The 11,488-nt window shown below is 28.4% G+C and overlaps 1 protein-coding gene across 2 annotated transcripts; it reads left to right on the plus strand.

The window, feature by feature from the left end:
- The first annotated feature begins 6,591 nt into the window (after positions 1 to 6,591).
- On the plus strand, positions 6,592 to 8,702 carry LOC105109731 (histidine-containing phosphotransfer protein 4-like). Of its 2 annotated transcripts, XM_011004517.1 has the most exons (6): positions 6,592 to 6,716; positions 7,609 to 7,739; positions 7,828 to 7,899; positions 8,027 to 8,098; positions 8,177 to 8,249; positions 8,369 to 8,702. In XM_011004517.1, the coding sequence occupies exons 1-6, from the start codon at positions 6,657 to 6,659 to the stop codon at positions 8,402 to 8,404; spliced, it is 444 nt and encodes a 147-aa protein (XP_011002819.1). In that variant the 5' UTR covers positions 6,592 to 6,656; the 3' UTR covers positions 8,405 to 8,702. The 2 variants fall into 2 exon arrangements, with proteins under 2 accessions (XP_011002819.1, XP_011002820.1); XM_011004518.1 differs by lacking the exon at positions 8,369 to 8,702 and having other exon boundaries at positions 8,177 to 8,255.
- Positions 8,703 to 11,488: the final 2,786 nt, after the last annotated feature.

Consider the following 11,488-nt stretch of genomic DNA (forward strand, 5'->3'; position numbering starts at 1 on the left):
ATTTTTTAATTTTTTTATAACTAAATTAAAAATTATAATTTTTGTATAAAATTAATAAATAAAATATTAATAAAATATTAACCTAAATTAGATTAGAGTCCATTCAAGCCCTTAGCATGAGAGTGCCCTTGTCCACATGCATGTTGCAAGAAAAAATAATAATATCATGTTTGTTGACTGGAATGGGGACTTGTATACAAAGAATGAATATATAATTTGAAATACATTTTACACAACTTAATGAAAATTAAATCTTATCCCTGAGTCATGATTTAAAAATTATTCTTGATAAAACATAAAATAAAATATATATCTTTTTATAATTAAATGTGATATATACGAGTTAGAATTTAAAAATAAAAAAAATAATCTTTATGATTTTTGTTGAATAAAAGCTTAAAATTCTAAGCTTTTAAACTAAAACACAATGTTCCCATGTAACCTAAATTACTTATTTTAAATAATCAATTCAACTTAATAGCTTAATTTGTTAGGTGATATCTAATATATAATTTATATTGTTCTTTAACACATATTTTCAGGTAAAAGTTTTTTGAGTTTGAAATTTATACAATCTGATATTACCTTGTATTTAATTTTTATCAAATAAATAAGGATGACGATATTTGAAATCGTAACTGTTTAATTATTAAGATTCTGATATTATATCAAAAAACTAATACAATCTAATAACTTAGACTGTTAGATGAAGTCTCAATATATAGTTTATATTATTCTTTAATACTCATTTAGATTTCTCCAACACAACTTTACTCAAGATAAGAGATCCCCAAGTTTAATTCCTCATTGCAATTACATCTAGCTAGCTCTATTATCAAATAATTATCTTAATTCAATAGCTTAAGTTGTTTGGTGAGATCTTAAAATATGATTTATATTATTCTCTAATACACTTATTCAAGTGAAAGCTATTTGAACTTGAAATTTACATAGATTCACATTACGTTGTGTTTAATTTTTTTTATCAAATAAATAAGAATGATAAGATTCAAATTTGTGATCATTTGGTTATCAAAACTTTGATACTATGTCATAAAACTATCCCAACCCAATAACTTAAATTATTAAATGAAATTTCAAAATATAATTTATATTATTATCTAATATCTATAATATCAAGCCAATACATTTTCCACCTCCATTAATAACTTTAATTAAATTCATCAACCAAACACGCCACTATTTCCTCTCACTGTTATTAGGGCAACAAGAATGATGGGGGACAAGCCCACTAGACTAGACTCTAATGGTTCAAAATTTACTCACAAGAGAACGAACCTTTTGGAGCATTCTTTCTTGAAAGATGATGCATCTTTAGTAGACGACAAGCCTGATATTTGATGCAGGATGGGTTCATTATCACTATGGGAATCCTTATCACCATGGGAAGAGAGTGAGAGAATATTATTTGCAGCTTCCCAATCAAAACTCGAAACGCGTCTGCTCGAATTCTCATTCCATTGTGTCCCTCGTACAAAAGGAGGAGACGTGACAACCAGCCGAGAGAGATACTGGCAGTGATCAATATTGAGGGCGTTGCCAATCCTCCTTTAAGGGGCAATGGAATAAAGGGTATGCTCTCTCTCTCTCTCTCTCTCTCTTGTTGATCTTTAATGGAAACAACGTTCTTGATACAAGGAACTTGGATTGCTTTTGTTTCTCTATATACAGAAAACTTATTCCTGTGTGCGGTTCGTTTTCTGGAGAGGAGCCCTATCAGCTCAGAAATAATTCATCAATTGCGTGTAACTTAATTATGGCTCTCTAAATCAATAATTCAGCACTTGTTTTGAAGAACTAAAGATTTTACTATACGCATAGCTTCGGCGTTAGAAGAAAAGGAAATTGTGTTGGTGTATGTTTGAAATTGTGTTGCATGATTCTTTTTAAAATTATTTTTTGTTTGAAAATATATTAAAATAAATATTTTTTTATTTTTTATTTTAATACATCAAAACCATTGAAAACATTATAAAAAATATTATATTGGTTTTTTTCCAAGTCAATTTTTTTTTTTAAAATATATTTAAACACAGTTTCAAATACAAAAAAAATAAACAACCTCTTATTCTGGGCCGGCAAAGTTTTTTCTTATAGATTGCCATTTTTTTAGTTTTTACAAATAAAATCAAGTTATCCTACTCGACAGTTATATCTTGTAAGTGCAATGATCTCGATAATTAAATGGGAGATAATAAGAGAGAAAAAGAAGCCACGTCGAGCACATGGAAGATATTCATAGTTATTCGTGAGCGAGTGACTTGGATTTCTACATGATTTTTGTAAGAGTTTCTTGTTTGCAGTGGAAATGGCTGTTTTTATTTAAATATCTAAAAAATCTTTGATAATTTCATGCTATATTCAGCCTGTGCTATGAAGAAATTAAAAGAAAGATAAAGAAAATTTACATATTTTTCCCGTATAGAAGGGGTTAAAAGCCCACAAAATACACACATAATTACATGAGAATGACAACCTACAATCTATCGAGCAGTAACAAAGTCTAGAGGTGAATCCAACAGCCTGTTTAGCAGTGATTTGCTTTTGTAATTTTATTTGGGTTTATTTTAAAAATATATTTATTTTGAAAATATATTGAATTAATTTTGTTTAATAATTTTTAATGAGTTTATTGTGTTAATATAAAAATTAATTTTTTTAAAAAAAGTTACTTTGATAAATTTTTAAGTAAAAATTATTTATAAAAAAACTATTACTCTTTCAAACAGGTCTTAAAACCCATCAAACTATCAAATATTTTCAGATTGGTAAGATATTTAATCTATTTTTTTATTTAGAGTTACTTTAAATATTATATTGAGTTTATTTTTTATATTTATTTCTTATGAAGATTAGATATCTATATATTTTTTACACAAAATAACATTAAAAAAATACACCTATCATTGGACTATGATCTTAAAGTTGCACTTGGAGACCTTACTCATCCATTAATTTATGTGTTTTCTGGGAAAAAAATTTTTCTTATCGTATTGACACTTTTTTTAGTTTTTACAAATAAAATCAAGTGATCTTTGCAAATAATTTCACTCGACATTTACATCTTGTTAGTGCAATGATCTCAATAATCAAATGCAAGATAATAAAAGAGAAAAGATAGCAACGTTGACAATATGAAAGATAACCACCATTGTCGTGACTTAGAATTCTATATTATTTTTTTAAGTATTTTTTTTAAAATTTAATAGCATTGAAATACTTAAACTTGTGATTATTAAAAATTAAATTTAAAATTTGACTAGTTAAGCTATTTTCTGAATTTTTTTTAAAAAGTTTCTTATTTAAAGTGAAAGAGGCTATCTTTATTTAAATATCTAAAAAGTCTTTGGTATATATTTAGCTTGTGCTATGGAGAAATTAAAAAAAATTACTTATTTCCCCTTAAGAGAAGGGGGTTAAAAGCCCATAAAATATAAAATTACATGAGAATGACAACTTACAATCCATCTAGCATTAAAGCAATAATAGCGCCTAGAGGTGAATCCAACTTTCTGTTTAGCAGTGCTTTTATAATTATGTTTAGATGTATTTTAGAAATGTATTTGCCCTGAAAATGCATTGAATTAAGTTTTTTTAGTATTTTTTATTGAGTTTAATGTGTTGATATATAATATAAAAAATAAAAAATATTTTAATATATTTTTAAATAAAAAATATTTTTAAAAAACATTAAAAACAGAATTTGCTGCATAGAAAATAAATTAAAAAAATAAAAAGAATATATTTTTGAATAAATATATTATTCAACGTTATACTAATGATTATATATACATGTATAAGCCTGAGAATCTATACATTAAAGGGTTAATATTTTGTGCTTGTAAAAGTGGGATTACATGAAATTAAGGTCAACTCAAAATATCTTATCAAAACTGACTCCACGTATTATAACAAATCAAGTCTCAATACTCTCTTTTAAGTTGAAACATAAATATTAAGAATGTTCAACTTATTTATTAATTTTTTTAAAATGTTTTCTTTTAAGGCTTTAGTGAATATATCAGCCAATTAAAAATTCTTAAGAACAAATTTAATAACAATTTGACCTGTTTAGATTTTTTCTCTCCCAACATGGCAATTAATTTTAATATATTTTTTATGTTCATGATATATAGGATTTGCAATAATATAAAGTGCTGTTTGATTATTGCAGAATAATGTAACTAGTTTCAAACAAACCTATAGATCTTTAAACAAGTATTTAAGCCAAGTAATTTCACATATTACAGCATCTATAGACCTATACTCAGCTTCAACAAATGACTTGGAGCCTGATTATTTTTTTTTGTCTTTTATAAAATTAAAAAGTCTCCAAGAAATACACAACAATCTGATGTAAATCTTCTTGTCATACAACAATGCTTAATAGTAAGCTCTTAGTTGCAAAAAGTTGTTGGAAAAAAGTAATAAATTAAGCCTTGAATTTTTATTTAAATATCTCACAACATAAAAAGCAACATCCTAATAAGGTTTTCTAGTGCATGTATAAATTGACTTAAAATGTTCACAGAATACATGATATCTAATCTAGTAATTATAAAATAAATTAATTATCCCACTAATCTTCTATAGCATAAAGCATCATTTAATAATTTACTTTGAATATTTGTAAGCCTCTGATTTTGTTCCATGGGAAAGTCAAGAGGTTTAGCTCCAAGAAATCTAACATTATCAAGAATTTCCCGTGTGTATTTTTGCTTAGATATGACGATCCTAATATTTGATCTTGCTATTTTCAGACTGAGAAAATACTTGAGATTACTATTGTGAAATTTTTTTGAAGAAAAAACTTGATATCTTGAATAGCTTTATCATTATTTCTAGTAATGATCACATCGTTTATGTAAATAAGAACCATGGTTAGAGTAGAGCCGTTTTCTTTCATGAAAAAGAGCGGATTGAGTGTGATTCATGAAAACCAACTATCTTAATGGTTTTTAACAAGTTAAATAATTAGTTTCTAGATACTTGTTTAAGTTCATAAAAAAACTTGTGAAGTTGATATACAAACTTCTCTCCATTGACAAATTCTTAGTGATGGAATTATATGCACTTCTTCGTATAAGTCACCATAAAAAAAATTATTATTGACATCTATTTGAAATAAAAAAAAAACAACTTCAAACGGCTATCGGGGTAGTTAACCTAGCAACCAAAGCAAGAGTCTTATTTAAATGAACAACGAAATTATAAACAAATACAAAGTCATAAACATGATACTAGTTGACAAGACGGTTCTTTTAATAAATTCGTCAGTGATGTTCTTACGGACAAAAGCACTGCTTTGAGACGAATAAAATATTTCATCAGGGTAATTCAATTTTGTGTTGGTGTATTAATTATAGTTTTGAGGCTCTTTTTGGGAGACCCTCGTAAGCAGACAGGATGAGCATACAAATAGCAAAACTTGAGCGAATTATGCTCTTTTAAGGACATTCGAACACCTTCATAAGATCGAATTAACATTTGCTAATGGACCTGGTTGCTTTGTCTCCTTGCTGATTAAGGGTTGATATGAGAATATTCTCATGTTGATATATATATATATCTCAACATGAGAATATTCTCATGACTAATTATGTCATTGTGTCACAAATGAATAATAATAAATTATTATTTTTTACATTTTTACAGTCTCAACATTTAAATATTGGTTTCTATTTTTAGTTTTCTTTGCTTTTTTGAACTGCTCTAAACTTATTAGCCATTTTCTAGTTTGAAAACATAATCTAATAGGATTATCATGATTGTATATATTAGACCCTATTTAATAAAATTAATATATATATATATATAATTTGTTGATTAATTAGAACTTTTTAATTAGCCTAAGTAAAAAGGGTGGCACTTTAATTTAAATAATTAAGGAGAGCTGGAAAGTATAATAATAATAATTTTTTAAAGTGTTTTTTATTTTAAAATATATCAAAATAATTTTTTATATTAAAATAATATAAAAACATAAAAAAAAATTAATGTAGAAAAATAAAAAAATTTACAAAAAAATAAATTTGAAATAAAAAATATTTTTAAAACTAAAACACAAACGGAGTTAAATTTAACTTGCATAGCTGCTAGAAATATATAAATTTTTCTTGAAAACCCTAAAAAAAAAAAACTTTCTAATAAGTGGTATCTTAAGATTACATTTGTGTAATTGTGCTAATTCACTCTTACATTTTTATTTAAAAAAAAAAAAAATTGAAGTGAAAGACCTATCGTTTAAAAAAAAAATTGAAGTGAAAGACCTATCGCATCTACAATTTCCATTTTCCCTTTACGAGATAGTTCGGAATCCGAGCATGGATATATGGGGAAGGGTAATACAAGTTCCAAAGTACAAAATAACCAAAGGAAAAGTAAAAGGTAGGACAAATGCACAAGTGGACCAATCATCTTGGGAGATTTGTGACCATCTTGGATCCACTCTTTCCAGCATGACACGTGGATCTATATTATTCTACCCATTCAGCATCATGTGATCTCTCTTGCCTCCATGAACTATATAAATAGCTCCTCTGCCCTTGCCATGGCATCAAGTAGCAGAGACGGTCTCTTCCTGCTACTGTTTTTTGTCATCAAGCCTTCACGTTTCTATACTTACTGCTTCAAAGATGGACAGGAAACAATTGCAACACCAGGTCGCCTCCGTGAGGAAGTCCCTGTTTGATCAGGTTCTGTCCTCTTCGTGATACAAACTGTTGTCATTCTTACATGGAGTATTTTGTTTGTATTTTTTTTTTCTCTAAAATAAAAAACTACGTATAACTTGATGTGGAAACCTCGTCTTCCCTTAACTTTTGTTTCAAGTAAGTTTGCTTTGAAAAAAAAAATGTTTTATAGAAAATAATTTTATAAAAAACAAATTTTGTAATAGAAATAATGATAATAATGATAACTTTGATGATAATATTTTTTATAATAATAGAGATTTTATTATGGTAAAGATCATATTGATATTGATAGTATCAATAATAAACAGCTACGATGGTAAAATGATAGTAGTTGGATCTTAATGATCATGCAATTGTTATTTTAAGTAGTTAATTGAAGGTATTGGTGAAAATTGTGAATTGATAGTGTCTAGAGAAATTTTTTTTTTTTGTTAGAATATTTTTCTTTAATTGATTAAAAATATATTTGTTCTTAAAATATACTTTTTTGGTAAAATAAATAAAACTCTAGCTACAAATATCATTCTAGGGAAACTATAAATGCCTTGTAAAGATCAAAATATACGAAAAATGCCGCAAACTGACTTTTAAATAGATTTACCGATCATGAATCACGAATGCTACTTCGTGCTTTGCCATCTTTTAAATAGATCTCTCTTTCCTCCATGAACTATAATCAATGTTTGGGCCTGTTCTTGTTCGAGCTGTGCTTGGTCCAAACTTAGATTCGGCCCCCAGTTTGCAACCATATCAATAAGTGGAGGATTTATAGTTTAAACTACTGAATTCGGACTAGAAAAGAAAGATAAAAGAGACAAAAAGCCATGTTGTTAAAGTAGGAGAACAGACAGGTCTGGTGGTGTAAGGTGATTTTAATAATCGATGATTGCAGGGATACCTTGATGATCAATTCAATCGACTCGAGGATTTGCAAGATGAAACAAACCCAAGTTTTGTAGAGGAAGTTGTGACACTGTTCTACAGTGACTCCGCTAGATTCATTCAGAACATTGAGCAGGCAATGTAAGTATACCGTAATCAACGTTACTACATCATAACGGCGGTGATAAAAGCTGTAAGAGCGACTCTTTTGCTTTTTTGTTGCTTGCAGGATCAAGAAGCCTAATATTGATTTTGGTAAGCTGGATGATTACATGCATCAGTTAAAGGGTAGCAGCTCAAGGTAATTAGCTGCTGTAAACTATACAGAAATATCATGATTTACAAATAAGGGAATTAAAAAAGAAGATGGTCGTTTAGCACTTTGCTTGCTTTATGTTTATCTGTTGAAAATTCTTAATAACTTGCAGCTTTGGAGCCAAGAAAGTGAAAAATGAATGCTCACAGTTCAGGGAATGCTGCTCTGCTAGAAACATCGAAGGGTAACATATTTTATATATATACATCCTATGAATTGCTTCGAATTCTCGGCCCTTTTTAATGTTTTGTCAATTTTGCAGATGCATCAAGGCATTTCAACAACTCAAGCAAGAGCATGCCACTTTGAGGAGGAAGCTAGAAACTTACTTTCAGGTCTGAGCGGCTGTGTAAAATGCAAGCAGAAACTAATTCTAATGTCTGTTTTAATCAACCCACCTCGTAACATATGACCTAAATTGTTTCTTCTATGTGTTGTTTGTAAATATTTTCAGTTGGTAAAACAAGCTGGAATAGCTGGGAGAACATGAAGTTCCAATCCATATATAATATACGAGCCCAGTAATCCTAACCAGCATTTGGTGGGTTATTTCGAGACGCAGGAAACAGAGTTACTATCCATGGCTGCTCTGGGAGTAATGTTATAGATATGTAGATCTTATTCCAACACTTTCCCATGGTTTTGATTGCAAGTTGCAGAGACAGAGCATCCCAAGGCCAGGCTCATATGCTTTGCAGAGACTAATGTAATGTCAACTTAAGAGTCAAAATGTATTTTATGCACTTCAATTACAAGTTAATCACAACTTTTAAACAAGAATTCGAATCTTGGTCGTGTTTTAGGAGAGGAATCTCCCGTGTTGTTCTGGGCAATCCAAGCCTTTACACTTGGATTTGTGGTTATTGCCCTGCATCCACTTCGTCATTCAGAGTGAAGTATTTACCACCTCGACTAGTCATTCAAATGGATGGCAGGATTATCTTTTCGGTTATGTATTTAAATGAACAAAAAATGAACTAATTTAAAAGAAAATGGATTATCTAATCTTTTACGATGTGTGTGGTTAAAATAAAGAAGGGAAGGAAAATTAGTTATGTTCACGAAAGCAATTTGAAAGAACAAAATCTCTGCTCAGGGCATACATCTGCGTGAAGATCATACATCCGCGTGTTGGTGTGCAAAGATTTTGATTCCTAGATACTTGTGGAGCAATCAGTCAGTACTGCTGTTAAACAGGGGTGGCCTCGAGAGTGTGTTAAGCATGGAACCATACATGGGTGACATGGATTTTCGCACATTCTTTAATTCTTATAGCTATCGAACTCAAATCTATATTTTTATACATAACTAGAACAACAAAGCAAATGTCCCATTATTCAAAAATCAAATCTTTACATGCAAAACAATTTATCAGTACTTTTAAAACAATTTTTATTGGTCCATGCCTTGAAGAATCTAAAAATAAGTTTGGATTCAATCATCATGCTAAGTCAAGACTCTAGGTATATAGCCTAATGCCCTTGGGCTCAATAAAATATTAATAAACTTATCTAAATAAATAAATTTTTATTAAATTTATATATTTATTTTATATTTTTTAAACAAGATATTAATAAGTGTTTTTTTTATACTTAATATATCAACATGTAGTTATAGAACTTTACTTGGAATAAAATAAAATTTTATTCTAATGTTTAAAGTTAACTTTTTTGTGTTGAGATTATTTTTTTTTTATCTCTCTCTTTTTAATATATATACATATAACTTAAAACATAATGTATCTTTAACATATATAACGAGCTTTAGGCTAATGACTTCCATATTAGTTGGTCCTAGAGCATTAGATGTTGAAACACCGCTTCGAGCTAAGTAATTCAGGTTGCAGATATTGATACATATATAGTGCAATGTTTGATTCCCTTAAATTTTTCTCTTTAACCCATGTAACAAGTACTGAGCTAATAACTCTCAAATTAGTTGACTTTAAGGTACTAAGTGTTAAAACACTCATTCGAGCTTAATTGCTTAAGTTAGGAAGGCTACGAAACCAAACTTATCTATGTTTTTATTTATTTATTTAATTACATTTATTATGATTATTTTTTTATTTTTTTAAAATTATATACTATCTTTTTCCCTTAGTTGTTAACTTAAAAAAAAAACATAAATAATATAATAATCCAATATGCAACCTTCAATCATATGTTAAAGTATGTATGTGAAAATAAAAGTCTATGAATACTTGTTTAATAAGTATATGAGCAGAATTAATTGATAATAATGCAAGAGTTTGTAAACCTGAATAGTTCAAGAAGTATTCTAATAGACCTTGTTAAGAATATTTAGTAAAATATGTTTCAAGAGTCACTTAAACAAAAAAAAAAAACTCATTTACTCCGTCATCCTAGTAATAACAGTTTTGTAAATGGTTTATGAAATAAAAAACACAATTAGTTTTTTTTAATATTAACTACTACCATTTTCCCCTAATCAAAACGAGACATTGTTCTCAATGTTCTAAGGCAGAAAGATAGAGTATAGAAAACATCACCTGAAACAACAAACATTGATAATTCTAAAACACACTTAAATAAATATTAAAAATAACAAAATAAAATAATATGCAATTAATAAAATAAAAAGATACAAGGTTTCACAAACAAAGGCTTAAATCTAATCTAAACTTTTTACAACTTTCCTTAATTAACCAATTTATACGACTTATGGAGAGATCAATTACAGAGATGAAAGATTATAGTTAGTCAATCAATTGTTCAGCAGTAGCATAAAGATTATGATCTGTCGTGTTGAAGATGTTAGGAATTTTTGTTTCATAGCATGATAAAAAAAAGATAACAAATTATTACAAAAACCATTAACATTTAACAGACCTATGGGTTTATGGTTAAGCATTTATGAAAGATCTCTTCCAATGTGCCTAGATCACCTAGTAAGGCAATGAAGACATCAACATGGTTAAACATTACATTCATTCGCTCAGACATTGTGAAGATCTATAGTTTCTCTCTAATTATTTTTCCAATGATATCCTTTTTTGTTAAAGCTTTAGGAACGACCCTCAAAACTTGACTATTTCCTAAAAATACAGCTATTGACACACCCCCCATTAACCCAAAGCTGTCTTTCTCATACACTAAATGAATCTTTCTCTCAGTTAGTACCTGATCGAGATGATTTGCTAATTCTAAAAAATTTATTTCCTTCCCAAGACTAAATCTACTAAAATCACAAATATTTCTTATGTGATGACATGAGGAACTTGTCATTTCTAACATTTTTATATATATTGAATGTATGAGTTGAGTAGAAATGAAAGGAAATAAGAGGAGATTTTATAGATGAGAAATTAAAAATGCAATCATATCACCTATACGTAAGCCAGTTGGAGTCTCACTCTCTCTCTCTCTATTTATTTATTTAATATTATTTTTACAGGTAGTTGTGATTATGACTCACATCTTCTTTTGGTTTTATGTCCAAAAATAGTTTAAACTCCCTCATGGTTCAAAGATAAGTGACACGATGAAAAGATTAATGTCTTCTCCCAAATGCAGGAGTGTCGAAGTAATAAATAACCCGATAAGACCGAGGT

The sequence above is a fragment of the Populus euphratica genome, unplaced genomic scaffold, assembly GCF_000495115.2.
Source record: "Populus euphratica unplaced genomic scaffold, PopEup_1.0 scaffold229.1, whole genome shotgun sequence".
NCBI lineage: Eukaryota > Viridiplantae > Streptophyta > Magnoliopsida > Malpighiales > Salicaceae > Populus > Populus euphratica.

Bases quoted from the DNA above. Each gene is read 5' to 3' on its own strand.
- LOC105109731 (XM_011004517.1), top strand. From the start codon at position 6,657: ATGGACAGGAAACAATTGCAACACCAGGTCGCCTCCGTGAGGAAGTCC. The intron at 7,740-7,827 runs GTAAGTATACCG...TGTTGCTTGCAG, and splicing joins CAGAACATTGAGCAGGCAAT to GATCAAGAAGCCTAATATTG. The intron at 8,250-8,368 runs GTCTGAGCGGCT...AAATATTTTCAG, and splicing joins AGCTAGAAACTTACTTTCAG to TTGGTAAAACAAGCTGGAAT.